This window comes from Thermobia domestica, chromosome 10 (assembly GCF_964235325.1).
Source record: "Thermobia domestica chromosome 10, izTheDome1.hap1.1, whole genome shotgun sequence".
Taxonomy (NCBI): Eukaryota; Metazoa; Arthropoda; class Insecta; order Zygentoma; family Lepismatidae; genus Thermobia; species Thermobia domestica.
Window position 1 is genome coordinate 131,690,122 of NC_137463.1, and position 24,404 is coordinate 131,714,525.

At 35.4% G+C, this 24,404-nt stretch overlaps 1 protein-coding gene across 1 annotated transcript in view; it reads right to left on the reverse strand.

Annotated features, from left to right (window-relative positions):
* Positions 1-24,404, reverse strand: part of LOC145661604 (phospholipid-transporting ATPase ABCA3-like) — a 1,415,399-nt gene that overhangs the window by 750,392 nt on the left and 640,603 nt on the right. Inside the window, exon 7 of the mRNA XM_081726924.1 lies at positions 8,525-8,706. Coding sequence (XP_081583050.1) covers positions 8,525-8,706 — 182 coding nt within the window. The remainder of the gene's footprint in view (positions 1-8,524; positions 8,707-24,404) is intronic.

Sequence of the window (24,404 nt, forward strand, 5' to 3'; positions counted from 1 at the left end):
ACTTATATAATCATGTTTACTATTCTGATAGTTCTTTGTGTGTATTGTAGCTTTAAGTTTAATTGTTGTAGACATAGGAATAAATGGTGTAATTCAGACTGTATCAGAACCATATGTTTTAAGCCAACAATCATTGCAGGTGTACAATCAAATAGTCCAGCTCTTAATGCTACTTATCTAGCTGCTTCTGGTGAAAAAACTTTTAACGAGAAATCACAAGATGATGATTCACCTCATCTCAATCAGAGAGTTACTAGGACTATGAAATATCGTTAAGATTTAATTTTGGATTTTTTTTTTCAAATTTTTAGACAGTACGAAAAATTTTTGCCTTACAGTTAAAAATTTTTCTTTCCCTAGCAGGAAGGACTGTAGCGTCCGCAAATATCATTCAATATCTGCCCCCATTTATTTTCTTTTTTTCTTTTCTTTGCATTTTATTGCAACAGAATTCGCGTCTCATTCACTTCTTTTAAACTCCGAATTCTGTTGGGAAGTTTTGCTGTTAATTTTTCCTAGCTGGAAGCCAGACATCCTGTCTGCCTTCAAGTCTCGCACTAGAGTTCCCCCTTTCTGACCTGTAGGTCAAGAGCAGTTAAAATAAACATTCTCCCCTTTTGGTTCTATACAGATGCCTGGTTCTTTTTTCTATATTTATGTAGTCTTTTAACAAGTTTGTCATTAGTGGTAGAATACTGTTAAGAAAACCCATATAGTTTTGTGTATCTTTTAAATGTCATTTTTTGCTTTTAAAAAGAAGATTCTTTTTCGTACTTCGAAACATTAAATATATATGTATGTCTTTTGTAGAAAACAAGTAGATAAACTGTCGAAGGGTTTTGAGTTCATTATGTATAAAACCTTTCAAGTTTATTACTTGAAATCTTTTATGTTTAGTATATGTTTTATAGTTTAAGATACTGTTTGTACAATTCTCTGTAAACTAGATGTAAAATCATTCTTCCAGAGAAAGGGGCTCACACACCTAAACCCAAGGACTACACATCACACGCACACGCATGCGCACACACAAGATCTTATCTTTTGCCTGGCTCCGCCCAAGGCAGCTTGTTCTAGCCAATCTAGATGTTAATGGCATGACTTGTTCCAATCGCTAGTATCTCCGCCCCTCAGAGTGGAACTCTTCCGAGCTCCTATGCACCCGAAACCGTGTGCAAAGCCAATAATCTTTCTTTTCAGGATACTGGTCCCCCTCGGGCTCCGCCCTAGGTACTTTTTAGATCTCCAAGCATGCTCAACCTCTGACCTCACGGTCTTGGTGCAACGTTTGCACACGTTATTATTTTGCACACAGACCGTAAATTGGTGCCGGTTGCACCCCCGATCGAGGCCCTTAAAAACGCGTGTTTTGGGCTCTCTCATCGGCCAACGTCCCTCTCCTGAACCCCTCAGAGACGTGCAGCCTACGAGGAGTACGCAATTCGTTAGGTACGTCTCAGTTCAGGAACTTATCACGAAGAAGTCTCTAGTTGTGCAACCCTCTGCCTTCCAACCTCTCTGCCTCCACGGAGGCCTGCCTACTCAGTCTCTTGGTTACCTACTTCACTCTCTTGGTTTACCCAGTACTTGGCAATCTGTTTCTGAAAGCTCGATGGCTCAGCCAGGGTTCTCCCATAATTGCTGGTCGGCTTAGGAAACTGACGGTCAAAGTACTACCCTACCTAATCCTCACGGTAACTTGGCAATCTGTTTCTGAAAGCAAGACGGTTCAGCCAGGGTTCTCCCATAATTGCTGGTCTGCTTAGGAAAGTGACGGCTAAAGTTACCTCCTTCCGAACTTGGCAATCTACTTCCGCAAGTTTCGCTACAGCCCGGACTCGCTCCAGAAACTGCTGGCAAGCTTAGGAAGTTGACGGCTAAAGTTCTGTCGCACCCCTAGTTGATGTGTGTTTTGACAGACTCTAAGTTTATTGCTTAGCTGGCTAAACACACGGGTAATCAAATAGTTACACCCTGTTTGATGTCTGTTCGCAGACCGGTAGATCAAACGGTAAACCCTTACACATTCCTTGTTTGATGTCTGTTCGCAGACCGGTAGATCAAACGGTAACCTTAATTCCTTCTGGTAACCAACTTTGTTTGATGTCTGCTTAGCAGACCGGTAGATCAAACGGTAACCTTTACACCTACCCTGTTTGATGTCTGTTCGCAGACCGGTAGATCAAACGGTAACCTGTTCCTAACCTCTGGTAGCCTACCCTATTTGATGTCTGTTCTGCAGACCGGTAGATCAAATAGTATACCTCTTACCTACCTACCCACTAGGACTGATTCGTGCCCTCCCAGTCTAGTGCAGTTTTGTTTTATTTGTGAACAGTGCAATAGTTAAGCTCTTTTTTTCAGTGAAGTTATTTAGTGAGTTTATTTGTATAAGTGAGAACTATCTTTGGAACACCGCCACGTAAGTTAAACTCTTTTTACACAGTACTTACACTATCTTGTAATTTGCTTAGAGCCAATAAACTGCAGGTTTACTGCAAGGAACATATTTGTCGAGTTTTGTTTCAAGAGGTATCCCAAAGGATTGTTTGGTTATCAAACCTTAATCAGGATAACGATTCCATTGTTTCCACTAGAAGTTAAGTCTTGGCCCAGGCCAACGTTACCGTGTAATACTAAGATTCTTCAGACTGTTTTGTTAGCTGAGTTCCTGTTTCCAGTATAACTTTGCCGCTCGAGTTATAGTGGTGTTTTGCAGAAACTTTGGTTGACTAATTAGAAGTATTTTGGTAAATTACAAAACTCTCTTGTGTGGGTGCCGGTCTACGCAAACGCATACCGCCGGCCCGCCACAATTCATTCTCCCGTTAATAAGCATTTTACTCCCGTTGGCAATCATCGTTAACACATATCCATCTCCAAAACTAAGTAATCACTTTATTACAAATTATGTTGATAATCAAAACCATTTGATAATATTTTGATAGCTATGGTATTTCTTCTTACGTATCTTAACATACTGCACCTATAAAAATTTCTTGCATTTATTATAAATATAATAATATAAAATGTAAAGTTGAATTTTAACTGTATGTCGGGATTTTGCTTGCATGAATGCCTCAATTATATTATCGTATGTTCCATCAATTCGTAGGTAATAAAGATCATCATATATTATTTCTTTCCATAGCACGCCAGATAAGTGTTCATATAATTTCGAACAAAGTCAGTCTGTTTTCCTTGAAATAATTTGCAAAATGAAACGTTAGAAATCAACGTTATGGTACACAAAGTGAAGGAAAAACATCTTTAGACAGAAGAAGAACTAAAACCAAATTTCTGAACAACAAATAAGTTAATTTTTAAAAAAGTTTTCAACATTAAGTGATATCGGCCAACATGATTAAGTTATATGTTTCCATGAAATAGTTTTTCGTAAATACATAAAATATTCAATCTTATGTATTTGAAATCTTACGTACTCAATTCAATATATGAAAAATCAGCAAAAAAATGTTGAAAACTTATAAAAATGTAGTAAACAAATAACGAAAAATAACCTAAAATGTGTACAGAAAAGTTTTAGTTTTCTCACACTTTTTTAAAAAATACACAAAGAATACTTTTGATTGTTTTTATTAGAAAACAAACCTGTAGAAAAAGAAAGATAGACCCCACCAGCCCACAAGGGAAGAAAATAACAAAACGTGCGGATTTTCTATTGTTTTGAGCTTTTATTATTTTTTACTTTACTCTTTTGATTTTTTTCGTATTTTTACATTTTCAAATCTCAGACACCTACAACACAAACATTGAACCCTCATATCAGTAGCTCGAAATGCTTCACTTTCACCCCAGATCAAGAAAAAAATAATAAAATAAAATAAATAAAAATAAAATAAAATAAAAAATAAGAATAAAACGAACATAGTCCATCCACTTCCTAAGATTCCCACCAACCACTCGCGAGTCCAGCCGCGGTATTCGAGACTGAAAGGGCATGCGAGAACATGCAGAAGGAGAGTGATACATGAACGAGAAATGAAGCCACCCTTTTTGCTCCAGCCCCTCCCCAATGATGACGGTCAGCTACATGGAGGGGGAAATGAGTAATTTGTTGTAGGATAAATGGAGTGTTGCATAATAAGTCCTTATAAAGTCTGAACTTCAAATTCGACTAACACAAAGGGTTATAGGCAGAAACATGAAACAGACTGAGGTACCAATTACTAGGATGAAATACCATTTTATAGCATTATCTCTAATAATAGCAACTTAACGTACTACCTTCTAAGTATATTCACTACGGTAAGTATCTATTCATGATTGCTATCACACCATTAATTTCTATCCACGGATTTTGCTGGTATGAAAACTCATAGACTACAGCAACCCAACTTACATATAGTATTTCAAGCAGTCAGTGACAGTTGGTAGGCATGTGGAGGATATAAAGACATTTACTGTGGAATTGATGTACGAAAAATAACTCCATTTTAAAATTATTCCTTATTTTCTCGAACGTATTGTTCAACAGATGACTTATATCAGTGAGATTATAATTCATTGTGTTCGGCTACATACTGTATGTAAAAAGAAAGGAAAATATGCGGAACAGGTATGAGTTGGAAATTGGGTAAAATAAACAGGAAATACTAAATCTGAATGAATTGCAGAAAAAAATACAATATTTCTTTCCCCATTCATTGATCTACTCAGATGCATTGTTATTCTCGTCATTTAAACATTTCTTCTCCACACAGGAAGATCTTGTTTGTGACACTGAATTTTGATTGAAATAGAAAATGAAGCATTTTCCAAGTTCCAACCTGCTCCGGTTTGGCCCCTGGACATCCTAGGTACAAATTGTAACAATTCGAAAAATCGTTACCAATTTTCCTCTGAAAAGAACATAAATTAATAGCATTCTTGTTTTTTTTAAGTAACATGATTTATTTTAGAAAATTGTGTTGATGTATATTTATTTTCTTTCTGGTTGGTTATTATTTGATGTATTCTTTGTGTAGATTACAAAATTCTTTATAAGTTGCTAAAAATTTGAAGAAAACCGGATAAGAGTTCATGGGGGTGTTGTTAGTTCAAGTTCCAATGCTTGTTTTCGTTTGATATAAAAGACTTTATCTCTTTCGGAGTGAGTATGTCCACTAAGGGGGAGGAAGAGTAGTCTTTCAAACTCTTCCTCACTTCTAGTGCTTACAGGGAGACGACCTGTTACCAATAGCTCACTCTGCTTGATTGAAAATCAGGAAAGAGGTGGCAAATACAGTGCGTCCCACTAGCTTTCGAACCCGAAAAAAACGTTATAATTTCCGAACAAATATACATAGGAAAATGAAATTCACAATACACATACCTTGTTTCATGCTGAATACATGACCGTCACAGCAGGTGCTGAAAGTGTCCTCCCTGGACGTCAAGGCATGTTTGTACACGGCGTTCCATATTGTGAAAAGTCCGATGTAGAGTCTCTGGTGTGATCTCATGAATCGCATTCTCAATGTTGTTTCGCAACTCTTGCAGTGATCGTGGGTTGTTTCTGTAGACACAACCTTTAAGAAAACCCCATAAGAAGAAATCAGGTGGTGTCAAATCCGGGGATCTTGGCGGCCACAATCCTTTGGAGATTATCCTGTCACCAAAAAAGGACTCAATCTCTACCATAGTCACGTTGGAAGTATGGTATGTTGCTCTATCTTGTTGGAAATAACCGCGACGCAGTTCTTGATCGTCCAGCTGATTCACAAATTCACCGAAGTAAACTTGTGTGTTTACTGTATCTTCAAAGAAGATGGGAAATTGCACACCAAACTCCCATCTTCAACGGATGAAATGGAATCTCATGGTACACATGCGGATTTTCGGCGGCCCACACCCGTCTATTCTGCGAGTTCACATAACCGGAGAGATGGAACCAGGCTTCATCTGTGAACCAAATATAGTTTAGGATACCTGGATTATCATGCAACAAAGCTTGCAACCAACGACAATACATCACGCGCTTTTCCCAATCTGTAATCTTCAACTCCTGGACGACTGTAACGCTATATGGAAACAGCTTGGCTCTTTTGGCGGCTCTTTGCACAGTTGACTTTGACATCCCTACCTCTTGTGATAATCGACGCAGGCTCTTCTTAGGGGACTGCAAAATACGTTGTCGCACATTCTGTACTGTCTCCTCGGACATCCGTGGACGCGCGCCTCCATGTCCCGTAAGCAACGTTCCTGTTGTTCCGAACTTGTTCACCAAATGATGTATTGATGATTTCGATGGTCCTTTGCGGCATCCAAATTCACGTCAAAATTCAGGTTGAACGGTCTGATACGATCCTGATATCCAATATTTTTTAACAATGAACACGCGTTCCTGTACGGTGTACAGAACCATCCTCGCGATGCAGCGACTCGAGTCACAATAACGCACGCGCACCACGCCAAGCAGCACTTCCTCTGGCGCCACCTATCGTCTTTGTTTTGACGTGTGCGATTCTGTTCAACTCTTTCTCGTGTTTAGCATGAAACAAGGCACGTGCATTTCATTTTCTTATGTACATTTGTTCGGAAATTATAACGTTTTTTTTCGGGTTCGAAAGCTAGTGGGACGCACTGTAGAAACGCTTTAATATTGAGCAGTGTCGTACCAAAAGGAAATGCTCTAATATTGAAATGTCTGGTGGCTGAAATAAAAATTACTACCTGCTTCTTTACTATGAACAAATATATTGAAAAAATCAAAACACTTAACTCATTGTGAATATAATATACCAAAGTGACAATTACCTTATGTTTTGCTTTAATTTTTTTCTTTATTATATTATTATTTATATATTTTATATGTTTATAAATATATAATTTAATATATTTTAATGAAATAACTTGTTACAAACCCAAATTGTGCTTTTTGTTCCTAAATTAATTTAATAATGACATTTAATCGTCTATATTTAAAAAGAATATCTAAAGTAATGTATGGCAGGTACTGTTAACGAGTAGAACAATTTAAATTAGTCATTAATTTAAGGGTAATTGAGAATTAAATGTGGAATTTAATTACAAGAGCTAATTAAATCATAAAAGTAGTACTGATATACAGTGCAGTATTACACAGAAGTATATTTTACATATAAAATACATATATTTAACCCAATGATAAAGTTAGTTTCAATTTAGTACAACATCTGTTTGATCAGTGGTGTTTATTCAAATAGGGCATAAATTGAACGAGTTCAATAAAGAAAGTTTCCCTTTAGTATTAAATAATGAAATTCAAATTTGAATTTAAGCTACATTAACTAATAAATAAATGTTAACAAACGTGGTGAAAGTCACGTAAAATAGTAAGTGTAGTTAGATGCTAGTAAATCTGTACTATTAAACCAAAACAATAATTTCAGATTAAATTAAGCCATTCTGGGAGTACTTTGAAAATGTTGAATTGTTAAACTTTTAGTCGTAGAAGTTAAAGTTCTACAATTTGCGCGGAAGCTTCCAAAATGCTTTAGAATTGTCGCTTCTGGTAAAAGAAAATGAAACTATTTTCAATTATTGGGTTCTAAACTTCAAATTTGTGTTTTATTAAATCAAGTTTACTAAGATTATTTTAGAAAAGCAAAAACGCAAACTGGTGGTTAAACGACGTTATAGTCATTGTATCAAAAGTTAAGGTAAAAATTTCTTTCCTTTGGTCTATCCATTTCAACTATTGAATGGTATGTGTTGTAGGAATTTACTTATACTGTAGAGGTAGTAACATCTTATAGATGCAATTCCTATAATTAACAGAAAATCGTATAAAATTTAATGCAAAATTCACATTCGGACAATTTAATTAGGAAAACGGAACCTTTGTTGACTCTAAGTTTGAATTCTTCATTTTAGAAGGAGAAAGAGAATAATCTGAAATCAATTTAGAAAAATTGTTTAAATTAAGAATATTTCTATTCGTTCCAGTAGTACTGTATCAATATAAATTAACTTACAATTTCAATTCGAATAAAGTTATGATATTCTTTCAAGAATTATATTACGCAATTTATAGCTTGCTATCTATTCATATTTCATAGTGTAAGCTTGATTAAGAGGACCATATTAAATTTATATAAGTTTTTCTAAATTCACTTTCCATTTCTGAATCCCAGAATTACATCCAAAATTAAAGCACTCCGTGATCTGGCGTATACATGGAATTTTGCTTTGCAATATTTATATGAATATCTACAATTAAAGGCGATTAATGTAAATTCAAGATTTGATGCCAACTGCTTTACTGGATTGAAGTTTGAAATAACCCTTTCTTCTCATCCGGAGAAAATGCGTGGAAGTACATCTAACTAAGAAGCAAAGCGACAAATTATTTTGCAATCAACCAGAATTATTTTTCCGGCTATGTAAGTTTTCTATATCATCTTTTAATGTCATTTCCAACCATCACTATCTGATACTAATAATCTTTTCTGTGTCGCAAAGATCTCGACTGTGCTTATAATAATGAAATCTTGTCTAAAATGTTTTAATGCTTGCATTTTGTAAGAAGTAAGTCACTTACCGAAAATATGAAATGCCATTTCTTCGCAACTCCATACTTCCCGGGAAAAAGCGATCGCAAATAAAAAGCTAGAAAACCATTGACTATGATTCTAAGAGATAAACTTAGGAAAACATCAAGGAACCTCTTGTTCTCAACCTCAGTAATTGGCTCAAGAAAATTTGCCCATTGAACGCCGTCACCTAAAAGAAACATGTCTTATTTAACTTGTACACAGATATAGTACAGCAAGCTAGTTCAGAAACACGACTAAACGTGTTTATAATCCGGCAGGTCGGGATTTAAAATTAAAATGAATTAATTACCGCCGAAACATAGCTATACTCTAACATTTATTGATAGAAAATGAATAAAGTATATCTGGTACCACAGTGACTTAGTAGTAATATATGTCTAGTAACACAGTAGATTAGGCCATCTCCATATTGACACGGAAGGGATTCTAATTGACATGTAGAAACAAAAAGATCATAAAAAAGAATATGAAAGTAAATAATTTTGCTGATTCAGCCACCGTTTTAGAGGAAGAATCACCGAGAGAGGAATATTGTCTCTTCAGAGACCACCCAAAACATTCTTAGTTGTCAACGAGACAACTTCCCAAAAAACTTTTACATATGTTAAACAAAATAAACCTCTAAAGAGTTTTCAAGTCTTTAACGGTTTACTGACTTACTGCACAGTATTATTTCTTTTTAAATATTTCGTTCATATAAATATTCTATGGAATAATATATTCTGGAACGCTAATATATTTTGAACTTCATATTTACGTATTAAGTCTTATTTCATTAGCCCTCTTGTTTAATAGTTTCTGGCATCAAGGTAACTTAACTACCCCACATTTTGTGTATAAATCATTTTTAAAAAAATGCGATTCACTTATGAATATGAATGTTTCTTTAATAGTTATTTCAAGCTAGACAACACAAATTAGACGATATAACTGTTTAGAGCATTGGTTTGCTTGATTTGTATCGTGGCGGACATAAATCTTTGACCAGGTAATCGCGCCTGCTTTGAAACAAATGCAGAGTATGAGAGTTAAGTCTTTCATATCTCTAGTTTCGTGTGGAGAAGAAACAAACTTGTGAACCAAAGATTTAAGAACTCATGTTATTAATATAAACTTTGCCGAACATTATTAACTTATATCATCATAAGAGAAACACGAAAGACTTTTTGAAACGAAGAAAAATAACATAAAACTTTGCAAGCGAGGCAAAGAAACCTAACGTAACCAGAATAAAGGCGACTCGTTTACAGCATAGTAATCGTGGTTCAGTGATCAAGGCACTTGGCCAGTAATATGGAGGTTCTTGGATCGAATCCACGTGGGCCATTTCTTTTTTACTTTAGGAATTTTGATGGCGATCGATCGATGATGACACACGTTTTATTTATTCATATATTTGAATACTCGGATGTTTCAATACTTGAACAAAAATCTTCAGGAATAATAACAATAATAATAATAATAATAATAATAATAATAATAATAATTTCGTAGAAGATTAAAAATTAGAAACATTACCGCTCAGGTCATACCATTAAAAGCAGAAACGTGACATTAGGCAAAAAAAAATCGGTTTTGTTTAATGTTGCCCATCAGAAGAGGAATTTCTCATCTCTATTCTAAAACAAAACAAACAAAACCGGGATGAGACTTAACATTTTACATTCGAGACGGAATAAGGCTAATTCAAATTATCGTCTAGTTTTGGAGATGAGAATCAAGACAAGGCGAAAAGTATCGTAAACATTTCTAGTCTTATCTCGATTCTCGAAATAGTGTAATCAACTCTTTAAGTAACAATTGCTCCGCAGACTGAATCTTATACGATATTTTGTATTTCAGAGTTCATTGAATTATGGTCTGTGTATATATTTTTTTAGCAAAGCTTTCATAATTTCATCTGCATATTCTACAAATTAGTTAATTATATGACTTACTGTTCAATGATATTGAGTTATTTTTATTACGGTTATTTTCGTTAAAACGTACAGTAGAATACTTTCTACATGAAACTTTAGTGGACAGCTCTCGTTTAAATTTGAGTAGTTGCAGAGGTGTCTCTTGAAGGTGTGGAACACCTTCCCCGAAACTCTACGTCTAAGTAAGTTTTGCCAAATTTTAGGGCAACTTTAAAACGTTTAATAATATGTTTATGATGATGATTATTATTATTATCATTATCATTATTATTATTATTATTATTATTATTATTATTATTATTATTATTATTATTATTATTATTATTATTGAAGTTGTTAATTTAAATGGTTCACCCTGTTCCACCCAGCTCCCGCCTAGTGGGAATTGTGCTGAGCAAACACCGTGTGAGTAGGTTTTCTCCGGGTTCCGCTTCCTCCCACTTTCTTTATTCCAATATTTCTTCCATTCTCGTCATCGATGTCTTCTGTAGCTTAGCCGGCTTAACGATTACTTTAAAACAATTTTCTTACGGCTCTTGTGAGTTCAGTAACCCCACTTTCTACATGAAATTTTCCTGGAAACTTTCCGTTTCAACATTTAGCAAGTTGTAGGGACGTATACAGAGGTATGTCCTGATGGTCCTGACACCTCTTTCCGATCCCCACTATTTTGTAAGTTTTGCCTAACGCTACGGGCGATTTTACATATTTTAATACAATCTGTCCTCATACGGAATTTGTCTTTTATATTATTATTATTATTATTATTATTATTATTATTATTATTATTATTATTATTACTGAATATTTGAGACCTCAATATGACGACCTACTAATGAAGTTAAGAATAATGAAAAGAAATTTTTGGACCCTCTGTAAGGATGAATTGTCTTATAAGAGATACTTTGAAAAGAAAAGAGGGGGAAAAAGAAGATGTCAGCTACTGAACAATATAAAAATCGAACCTTCGGATGCCTTAACAGAAACTAAGTATGATTTGTCTTCATCACGATATATAATAATACACTTTCTTTGGGTAAAAGACATTGGATTAAGTATGCATTATATTGATATTTTAACAAAATATACATACAAATATAAAAAAGAATAGTTCCTATTTACCAATTTTGGTTGAACGAATATATGGAACGTGTTGAAAATGGCGAACGAAAATATTACTTTTAGTAAGAGTGGAAGAACTTAGAACCAATTCCATAATGACGTTTTAAACATATTTATGACCCATACTAAGCCTTTAGGATGATCCTTTTGTATTCATGAATTGTTTGCGAGACACGCGAAGTTTTCAGACAGTAGGAATCGAGATTGTAGACTGTGACGTCATGTTGTTAGTTTTTCCCCTGTGAAGGAAGTCATTTCAAATCTAACTTGTAAGAAGGAGAAAAATTGACTATTTTTCATTTTATTATACATCAGAAACATCAACATTCTAAAGTATAAGAATTTTCTGAATATCCTCGGAGGGAATCGAAACGCGGACCCCTAACTCACGAAACAAATGTGCAAGCCACTACCCTAAGACTACTCTTTTAAGTAAGAGTCAAGAAACACTCATCTATGTAGCAAATTGCAAACGTTTACGTTTTGAATATTTTATTAACGATGAAATACTGATTTTGGTCATGATAAAAGCTTATGATCCAGAGAATTAGAGTTTAAATGTAAATAATAGACCGAAAGTATCTCTGTCTATCTCTATCTCTATTATATACGGTTATTCTCGTTTTACACTTACTTTCAGTAACCTTGAACGACAGGGACAAAACATAAATACATCAAGAACATTTAATATTTCAAAGGCTCTCCCACCGAAAATCAAAACTGAGACCCCGCCTACTAAACTATCTGATGGGTGGGGTACCTGGTTCGTTCCCAAAGCAAGTAGCTTGAGACGGACAACATTGTGCTCTTGTGTTTTCTCGGGACACTCTCACTTTCTCATTCCACCAATTCGTCCATCATAATTCACTACCTTTAATCATAGTCTTCCTTAACCTAACAGGCATAATCGTTGGACATTAAACGTAAATATTTCATTTTCAAGCACTTAACCCAAACCAATCCGAATCGGAAAACAGTTGTAGTTTTTATTGTTCATTAACGTGTTTTCACAAAATTATGAAGAAAAAAATATGGGGAATCGTAATTCCATTTAAAAGTGAAACAAAAGACTCATAATACCTTAACCTAAAACGAAACAACTACATATCGTTGGCAACTTTTCCAAAATATATACGGGTATTCTAACAAATGCCAGAGTTCGAGTGGGTCAGTGAGTCAGTGGTCAGTTTGTCAAGTGGGTCGAGTTTGCTGTGTTAGTGGGTCGTGAGTCAGTAGCATGTTACACACTGCGACCCATCACCCATCATGACCCATGTGACCCACCACTCAAAATGTCCCACTGTGACCCACAAAGCACCGACCCACTTTGGTCACTGCATTGTAGACAGTATCTTCTGAACACTGTGTTTCTTCTAACACTCAACCCTAGCCATAGAAACTAGAAACAGTTTCTCATTGGTTGCATTTTGCGATTGTCTAAATCAGTTCCGTAACCAGAGGGAGGCTAGGGGGCCTGGCCCCCTAAACTTTTCGTTGCACCTCCAGACCTCAACACAATTTAGATATATGTAAGAGCATTTTTAATCACTTGTTCCCCTAACGTATTTCTGGCCCCTTCTAAACCTCTGTGGCTGGTTGCGAGCCTGGTCCAAACATTCTGGTGTATGTATTGTGTATTATAGTTGTAATAGATGAAAACTGTCACTTTATTGGAGTCGAAGAAGAAAATTGAAGGAGCAGTTGAGGTTAAATTTATGTCATGGCAGTTAAGGTGGAACAAAACGAGCCCTGCGGGGCTTCTAATCTGTTCTTCCTCCTCCTCCTCCTCCTACTTCTTCTTCTTCTTCTTATACAGTGGAATCGTACAGCAAAACTGCACACGTAACATAAGTAAATATCTTTTTTGATCATTATTTTTTATAAAAATAGGAAAAATGCTTGCCCCGTGTTTGAACCCACTCCAAAGCAATTATAATTACTAACGCATTGCGCTAGTACGCACGGCCACGAAGACCATGAGTAAGAATTATTTGATTCCTGCTGTATTTATATATACTACGTGGCGTGACACTGATAACTAAGCGTGAGAGCGTGATTTAAAAATATGCCTCTGAACACTGGTGAATTAGTCTACGTTTTACTTTAAAGGCCTCCATTTCCCTTTTTCATTTGTTTCTGTTTACTTACCTGAGATGAGTACCTCTAGGTGAAAAAAGAACTTGAGGCATTTTTGGATATTGATATTTGTAATTGTAATAATAGCAATAGGACTTATACCACTACTTGGCTTTCGAGACTATAGGCTTTTAGAGGAGCTAACGATAGGAAAAAAATTACATTTTTGAATCACAGTAATATATAAATTATTATATAAAAAATAAAGCAAGTATGTGTGCCTAATCATTACGGCCAAATTGCAGTCAAATGAAATGAATTTTGGTATATAGTTGTGATTTAATTTAAACCTGGATGTTATCATGTTGCTTTCATTATAATAATATCCTAAGGTATAGTGGAGATCCAAATTTCTGTGAAAAAATTAAGTATCTTACAAGCCGTTAAATTTACGGAGCTGAAATTCAGTATATTAACTCTTTATTGAAAATGAACAGAACGTTTCCTAGCATTTTTTAAACTTTTCATTTATGGGGAGGGGAAGCAATTTCTATATATGGTAAATTGATAATGGGTTAGTTTGTAAAAACAATCGACAACGATCAATATTAGTTGAGGCACAAACAATACAGTGCTTCGCATCATATATCCATATATGCTCACCATCAGGGACGGATCCAGGACGCACTTCTGGGAAGGGGGGGGGGCGGTGGTTGTAATACTGCTACTTAGAGCTACTTTTAAGAGCTCTATATAAAATAAGAAAGTTTCATCTTCTGAGGGGCGCTAGTCCCCCTGGATTCGCCCCTGCTTACATGTGCTTTCTACTATAATAATTGCTGAAGCTTGTTTAATATATGAGCATTTAGAGCACAGGCCAATCAACCCATAAAGTTGTGAGAAAAATAGACATAAAATTTGTAATATAAGCTTCTGTACGTTGGTCTACTTACCTTGATTTGGGACTAAAAATTTCATCCGCTTTTCCACTGAAAAGTATCGATAATGCAACAAGGAAATAATTAGAACATGATAATTTCATTCAGGACATCGTAATTTTACCCATGACAAACACTTTACCATTTTATATCATAAACGTCAGATCCATCGTAATGGTAACAGAGCGATGTAAACTCTTTAGTCATTAGAGAAAAGGCAGTGGATCATGTGTCAGAGTTGATAACGATGTGTTTTGGTGGGTCAGTGGTTCATGATGGATGGTGGGTCGGAGTGGGTCATGGTGGTCCGTCATAGCGGGTGACGGTGGGTCATGGGTCAGAGCGGGTCATGCTGGGAGGTGGGTCGTGGGTCACGGTGCGTCAGTATGTCGTGGGTCAAATTTTTAATTGACCAACGCCATCTCTGGGTTAACTGGTTTGGTTTCGGTTCAAACTTGAAACAGAATGTCTCCGTTTATTTCAGAAAACAAGCTGTAATTTGGTTCAGTATTGTTTGAAAACAGACACTATATTGCCGATTTTCAGAATATCCGTATATATTTTGGAAAAATTCCAAACGAAAAATAATAACGGTTTCGTTTAAATTTAAAGTATTGTGAGTCTGTTGTTTCACTTTTGAATGAAATTATGATTCCCCATGCTTTCCCTCTCTATATTTTTTTGTGAAAACACCTTAATGTGCAATAGAAAATAAAACTGTTTTTCGGTTCGGATTGGTTTGCTTAACAGTTTGAAAATGAAATATTTACGTTTAATGTCCAACGACTATGTCTGTTAGATTAAGGAAGACTATGATTAAAGCAAGTGAATTATGATGGACGAATTGGTGGAATGAGAAAGTGAGTGTCCCGAGAAATCAAACGAGCACGATGTTGTCCGTCTGAAGCTTACTTGCCTTGGGAACGAACCAGGTACCAAACCGAACAGATAGTATATTAGGCGGGGTCTCAGATTTGATTCTCGGTGGGAGAGCCTTTGAAATATTAAATGTCCTCGATGTATCTGTGTTTGTGTCCCCGTCGTTCAAGGTTACTGCAAATAACTGTAAAACGAATATAACTCTATATAATAGAGATAAGTTAGGGAGATATTTTAGGTCTATTATTTATATTTAAACTTGAATTGACTAGACTATTGTATTTTATCGTTACCAAAGTCAGTGTTTCATCGTTAATAAAATATTGGAATCGTAAACGTTTGCAATTTACTACATAGACGAGTGTTTCTTGACTCTTACTTAAAAGAGTAGTCTTAGGGTAGTGGCTTGCACATTCGTTTCGTGAGTTAGGGTTCCGTGTTTCGATTCCCTCCGAGGATATACAGAAAACCTTTATAATCTAATATGACGATATTTCTGATGTATAATAACATGAAAAATAGTCAATTTCTCTCTTTCTTACAAGTTAGATTTGAGACGACTTCCTTCACAGGAGAAAAACTAACAACATGACGTCACAGTCTACAATCTCGATTCCTACTGTCTGAAACCTTCGCGTGTCTCGCAAACAATTCACGAATAGAAACGGGTCATCCTTCAGGCCTAGTATGGGTCAAAAATTTATTTTGTAACGTCATTGTGGAATTGTTTCTAAGTTCTTCCCCTCTTACTAGAAGTAATAATAATATTTTCGTTAGCCATTCCTAACACGTTTCATATATTCGATCAACCAAAATTGGTAAATAGGAATTTTTCTTTTTTATATTTGTATGCATATTTTGTTAAAATATCAACATACCGCCTACCTAATCCAGTGTCTATTACCCAAAGAAAGGGTGTTACTGTGTATCGTGATGAAGACAAATCCTATTTAGTTTCTGTTAAATCATCCGAAGGTTCGATTTTCATATTGCCCAGTAGCTGACATTTTCTTTTTCCCCATCTTTTCTTTCTAAAGTATCTCTTATAAGACAGTTCACCCTTATAGAGGTTCCAAAAATTTCTTTTCATTATTCTTAACTTCAGTATGCTTATTTGCATTGGAATAGGACGTAATATTGATGTCTCAAATATTCAGTAATAATAATAATAATAATAATAATAATAATAATAATAATAATAATAATAATAATAATAATAATAATAATAATAATTATTATTATTATTATTATTATTATTATTATTATTATTTTATAAATGACAATTTCCATATGAGGACATATTGTATTAAAATCTGGAAAATCACCCCTAGCGTTAGGCAAAAGTTACAAAATAATCGGGATTCGAGAGAAGGGTCAGCACAATCAGGACATACCCTATGCATACGTACCTACAACTAGCTAACTGTTAAAACTGAAAGTTTCCAGGAAAATTTCATTTAGAAAGTACGGATACTGTACTCACAAGGGCCGTAGGAAAATTTGTTTTTAAATAATCGTTATGCCGGTTAAGCTACAGAAGACGTCGATGGTGAGAGTGAAAGAAATATTGGAATAAAGAAGGTAGAAGGAAGCGGAACCCGGAGCAAACCTACACACACGGTGTTTGTTCAGCACAGTGCCCACTCGGGGGAAGTTGGGTCTAACAGGGTGAACCATTAAGTTAACACCGTATCAGTATTATTATTATTATTATTATTATTATTATTATTATTATTATTATTATTATTATTATTATTATTATTAATGATATAATACACACTAGAGTGAATTTAATTGAATATTTATATATTAGAGTTCCCCGTATAATTCTAGGGTTTACCGTTCTATATTGTGTAACAGTCAGTTGGTTGGTTCTCCATTTACTAATGTTGACAATATAAATAAAATAATCTCTTAAAATTTATTTATTTGATCCTTATTTTAGTTTACTCAAAAAACAATACTTCTAATCGTTTATTTAATAAATTTATAAAATTTACCATGGTTTGTTATATTGTCTATTGAATTTTCATTATCTTTGTGTTATCTACATCGTTTGTATCTCTTTATGTGTATTAAAGTTTTTAGTATTAAAAGTTTTAAAGTTGCCCTAAAATTTGGCAAAACTTACTTGAACGTAGAGATTTCGGGGAAAGGGTTCCGTACCTTCAAGAGACACCTCCGCAACTACCTAAATTTAAACGAAAGCTTCCCACTACAGTTGCATGTAGAAAGTATTCAACTGTTCGTTTTAAGGAAAATAACTGTAATAAAAATAACTGAAAATCATTGAAAAGTAAGACATAAAATAAACCAACAAGTACATTTACTAGCCCGACATTTCCATAATTTATGTAAGAAAACGTTAACACAAACGTCCAAAATGTAAATTATTCAAGTTCCTCAGATATATATATATATATATATATATATATATATATATATATATATATATATATATATATATATGGAGGAGTAAGCCTACGAGTAACGAAATCACTTACAGCCAAACAGCTGCAATTGATTTTTCATGGCTCATCGTGGTCAGAATGTTCGCGAGCAGCTTACTGCTCTTGTTGAATACGGTGGTATGAGTATGAGACAAGCTAGCGAACGTCTTGGTGTTCCGTGTTCTACAGCATATACTTGTTGGAAGAAATACTCAGAAACAGGTAACGTGTCTAGAAAACATGGCACTGGCCTTCAAAGGGTTTTAACCCCTACAACAAGATCGGGTCCTAGTTGATGTAAGCCGTCGCAATCCTTTCATGTCATCCCGGCAGTTAGTGATAGCGTCTCGTTTTCCTGGATCCTTCCTCACCGCCTTAAAGATGCAGGGCTTCACGCATATCGAGCCGCGTGTAAGGAGCAATTGACGGACGGTCATAAAGTTAATCGACTAGCATTTGCTGAGGCAAATATTGGTCGTGACTGGGTCGACAAGATATTCTCTTCAGCAAATGATGGTCCTTGACTTGTGTATAGACCCACAGGAAAACGATACAATCCACAGTACATGCACAGAACGCACCGAATGGGACATGTTACTATTGACTGCTGGGGATGGCTGTGTAAGGATACAGTTGGCGAATTACACCGTATAGAAAAACGATTGAACAACCAGAAGTATCTGGATATTGTGCAGTATGGCTTGCTCCGCGCTGCGAGAAACTTATTTGAAGACGGCATTGTAGAAGTTCAACAAGGTCATAGCTCAATACATGATTCCCATCTAGTTCAAGCCTGGTTTCAAGAGGAACCCAATGTTGAGCTAGTTGACTGATGGGCGGAAGTTACAAGAACTCTACACGAAAATTGGCTTGATCCCCCACCAAGGACAGCTGAGGCACTTTGGGGCACTTTTCTGACGCGCGGGAAGAAATAGCACAGGGACATCAATATGTCGCTAACTTGGTTAACTCATTATCAAGAAGATTAAGACGCGTCATCGAAGCTAACGGCGATTATACGAGATATTAATACCTAAATAAAGATTTGTCTTAATACCCAGGTGACCTTCGAGCTCTTTCAAGTTTTTCCATTTTTCTTTAAAAATATTGCTTTCATTGGAACGTTTGCGTTTCGTCGGAATGTGCAATATATATTTATTTCTGCTCCTTTGTTTACCTTACACAGATAGTCCAGTGGTTAGCACGTGTGCCTTTGGTATACGGGATACCGGGTTCTATTTCCGCTGGGAGAGGCTTTTACCTATCTGTGATAATTCTGTGTTCGTGCCCCTGTTATTAAAGAGGTACTGCTAAAACTATAAAACCGAGTAAAACAAAAAAAATAAAAAAACAGTTACTAAGGAACGTTCGGTAAGTCAGTTTTGTTTTAATATCTCATGCCTAGCGCGTTCGTTGTATGGTCTTATACTCGCGGGTTCAATTCCTGTTAAGATTCCATTACAATTTTATCTTGAACTAGAACTTATTTGCACTAATCACCCATTTTCTGTACCTATCTACATAGGATATAAATGATAAAGACGTCGTCTATCAGAACAAGAAATGGTTTAACCATGGCGTTTGAAATGATTTTTATTAGTTAACACTTTCACCTACTTCTAACTCATGGGCACTCGATGAGGGCAGGGTGGGTCGCCCTCTGACTCACGAAATGTATACAAACAGAAATACCAAACATAATATATAGCAACCATGAAGATAGCCCCGCCTAGAATATTTTAGGGTGCCATGCGCGGACTGGCTTGTTGCCACGTCATTTTTAATAAAATGCGTATCCTAACAGAGGAGACGAGTTAAAATGTATGCCAAAAATAGAATATCTCACATTTGTGAGATAAAACGTGACCCCATGCTGTTAACGTCGCCAATATCTAGTGGCCCACTTGCCGGTAAATGTAAATCGTCGATATAGCGACGCATCGAAAGATTGCCGCTAGTGTGTCCCTGGCGGCAGGGTTTCGTCGAGTCGAAACAGACATCTAGAGTAGGGGTGTTGCAGTTATTACCACGTAGCGGCGATGACTTCGTTTCGGTCCGTCTTTCGATACATCGCGGAGAATCGGCGAAGGGACCGAAACGACTTATCGCCAGTCGTGTGCATGGGTTTAGTATTATATATTTGTTTTTCCTGGCGAATGTTCCTAAAGTGATCTCCGGAGTCAAGAGTACCCTATGCTTCTGCAATCACAAGGTTGTTGTTTCGCGCCATTCCAGGAGAACTTTATACATAGTTTGTAAGTGCTTTTTTAGACTCATCTCAATGTAAATGGATCATGCATATAGGCTATTTAACATATTTTAGTGGAGTAATTTTGTAATTCATTGGCATTTCGTCGCGTCTCTGCCACCGGTGGCCCACTAGTGGTATAATTTTCAAAACAGAAGTGGGGCCACCTCGGATCGTTGCAGTGGGGTCATCAATTTTTGGCGAGAGGTCGCTAGTTACCCATCGATGGTCCACCGACGCTTACGGCACGGGGTAACTCTAAATTAAATTTAATTTGGAAGTCACTATAGTTGCTATAAGAACTAGTTTTTGAACTTCGACTGTATAACATTGGTCTTTTGAGGCAAACCTTTCCTAAGTTCAACTTCGGGTCTCTTCGGGAAACAATAAACCAAAGATGATAGGTTCGAACCTACAATCCAACGTTCACAATCGAAAACATTTTGTTAATCTATATTTTCCTCTTTTAAGTGTAATAAGATATGTTGATCCATTATTAACTGTACTGTAGAAACAATTCATCATTGTAATACTTAAGGATAAAGTATTTCGAAATTATGTATACATGTGAGCACATGGTAGTTGCCTCAATCCAGCTATAATCAATGCCCTCAATTTCCTTCGTGCAGTTCAAATCGATTTTCCTGCAAGCTGCTACACAACGACAATTAGTCTAGTTGTCTACATATCGAACTGCTGAACCGCAGGACGAGGGATCGAATCTCGGAGATGGACATCAAAATTTTTATTACTTGCAGAATTATACATTTCACTCATAATAAAACGAGCATTCAAACAGTTTGTGTTTCCGTGGAAAAGTAAGAATTTACTTCAAGTTAATCTTGTGAGCAGTGTAGCAAAACGAATTGGGCTCATGGTTGTCCGAATACCTAATGATTTGAATAAATCATATGACACGCCTTTAGTATGGAGTTGAAGAGCTTTCTGATATTTATAAAGAAATCTCACTGACCTAAAATCCATTATGAAATAGAACCTACCAGAAGCTTCAACACCACGTCTGCGTCACTTCGGTGAACGCTGTGTCGAAACTTCCTATATACATTTAACTCACTTGACGTCTAGTCAGTCGACCGTACTTGGTTTGTTAGCTAACTATATTGAAGGGGTATAGACGAAAAATAGGCAAAATCCATTTTTCAATTTTCTCAGGAAACGACGAAAATGTGACGAACTTATGTTTCAGAATTGTTGAAATTTCTTTTTTTTTTGGGGGGGGGGGGAATAGATTTCATTCATCTGCTGTAAGTAGTGACTACTGCTGTTTACCATTGCTTTCTTTCATTTTTCATTTACACATCCTATCCTCTTTCAAGTTCGGTTCCACATGCCATTCCATTTAGTTTCATATATTCTCTTCGATTAAATACACATTCCTCAATCTGTTATAATATGTCCAAATTAACAAAACGGCTCTCTTGCTTTCTTTCTAATAATGCTGATTTAGATTTCAAGAGAGTTAATTTTAAATAAACTTGCAACAAATTTGTTAATTACTACGAGTATTGAGTTCTTTCTCATTGTGTGTTAATATATATTCTTCAGGGTTCACATTCTAATAATAATAAATATTTACGCCAAACTTAGATATAATTGCCGTATACGAAGGTTAAGTGGGTAATAAAGCAGTTCAAGCCAATATCGTACTTCAATCTGTATCGTAGATTACAGTTATCGTTAAAAGAAATTGAATATTCGCTTCCAAAATTGATTTTATCTAGGTACGACAAGATTTGAGGCCGTATCGTCTCGATAATACGCTGTAAAAGTGATGTCTCGGCTCGAAAAATATATATTTTTCTATTGCAAGAGCTGTGTCTCGACTCGAATTTTTCAGGAAAATTCTGCCTCGACTCGACTCTGCGCATCCATAATGATGGACGGTTTGATGAGCCCAGTATTCCAAAGCTGGCGGGGTAACGAATTACACCATTACGCAACATCTATTTCAAATGCAACAATTATTATACACTTCATTTTCACAAGCTTCTTCTTATAATAACTATATCGATTTCCTACTTAAATTCAATTATAGATAATTGTTTCTTATGTAGCAGCTAATATTTATGCTATACAGTATAAAACAAGTACACATTCAATGTAAATAAATTAAAAAAATGTAAGATATTACAGATTACTGGCATTGCGATTTAATCCGATTTTAAGCAGTACATATTTTCTAAATAATTGTTCAAATTGCTTTATAAGAATCCAGATTATGAGGTACTCTAAGTTTTTGTAATGCAAAAAAATACAAGCATATATATATATTCACATTTCTCATTTTAGCGTTTTCGTATATGAATTATAGACTTGGCGGGCTAGTAAATGTGACAGGAATTTGAAAAGTGACAGTTTGCCGGATAATGTGTTTCCAATCACTTCACAGTAGAAATTTCTATTTATAAAAAAGTTCTCATATATTTAAAGAAAAGGAAGAAAAACTTTAACTTTCTGCACGGAGGCTCGAACCGTCGCCCTTCGTTTCAGAAATGTCCATAGCGGTACTAAACCCGCTTGACCACAGACGCAACTTACAAGAGATTGTGTTATTATATTGATAATGCGATCGCTAGAAGCACAGGTTCCTACTTGGAGGTTTAAATATCCATTTCCTGTCGTTTTCAACAATTTCTACGTAAGATAATGTTTGATTTTCTATATTGGAACTGCTTTAGGTGTGCAATCAATATTAATCTCAGAAATTAGTAGTTTGATTTTTTAAAACATTTCACATCGCCCGGATGACAGTACGGTTTGCAGCTAGTGTCTATATAAAGAACGGCGGGAACATGCAATTCTCTGTGTACAGATCTATGGGAATTGTGACGGATCTAGGGTCACTTTTTCGGACTTAGTTTTTGAACAAGTTTTCAGCTTTTTGTGAACAAGTGTGTACAAGAGAAAAATGTTACATATATCATATGTTTAATAATAGAAATGAACGGGTATGGTTATTGGTTCTAGTTATGCATATCACAAGAAAAGGAATAGCAGACGCATATTCATGATGTTAGCTGTGTGCATGTAATACCGTACTATGGGTATTATCAAGAATGAGAGCAGAAAACAAGTTAGAATATGGGATCTGAACACCAAAGGAAAGAAAATTAAAGGCATAATAAGACATACATTATTACGTATAAAGGGAAGAAAACGAATAATCTAGCATAATTCTTGATGGAGGGAAAGTTTGAGAATGTAGAGTACTTTAAAAGTTGTGATTGATCATAGACAAGAAGGAAATACAAATTACACTAGAATAGAAAAAATAATCAAATTTCAGAATTTCTTTGCTATAAAATCGAACATAAAATACATCGTAAACGTTATAGATTTGAATACAGCTAAACTTTCGAGGGTAAGTTCTATAGGAATGAGAATCTCTGGATAGTTGAATGGTGTTCCATTGTAATACTTTACAAGTAAATTTTCTGTTTAATCAAGGCAAATTGGTACTTGGTTACATGGACTACAGTGACAAAGAGATTGGTAGGATGACTTGGTCTCTGGTTATCGTACAAGGCTCTGCTAATAGAATAGTAAGTTGCTCGAATTGGCTTTTATGTTGTTAGATATAGTAGGAAAATAGAAGACGACGAATTTATCAATTTCCATGTTTTGAATCCACCTGGGAAAAAATTGATTTTTGGAAAATGTTCGGAGAACAAATGGAAATAAATATAATTTTCTTTGTTCGGTATCCATTGTTCTCCAGAGGTTACACAATTTGAAATTATTTTTTCTAGTCTTTTTGTCATAAATCTTAATAGATGCTTTCACTTGCTTATTCTTATATGTGGTTGTCAGTAAGATGCATACTTACTAATCGGAATGTCCTAATCTGATCTTATGTAAGTTTGGAACTTATTTTCACGTTCTACGTTTCTTTAAATGTGGTTAGGTGGTTCACTAAGCCTTTATCAAATGGATATATGGAGAAACCCGGAAGTAAGGTCCGTCACAGGTTATTGTGAACTCTTTTATTTTGAATAGTTAGGAAAGTTTGAAACCTTCCACTTAAGCCAAGCATTAAAAAGATTCATGATTTTAAGTTATCTTTAGTTATCAATATACACTTTACCTATTCTTCGCTATATATAAGTAGTTAAAAATATCTTGAGAATTAAAATGAACTTGCAAGAGACTTGTCCAGTCAGAGGGAAAATTCACTGACCATAAATTATATCAAGGGCATTTTGTTACTTTTC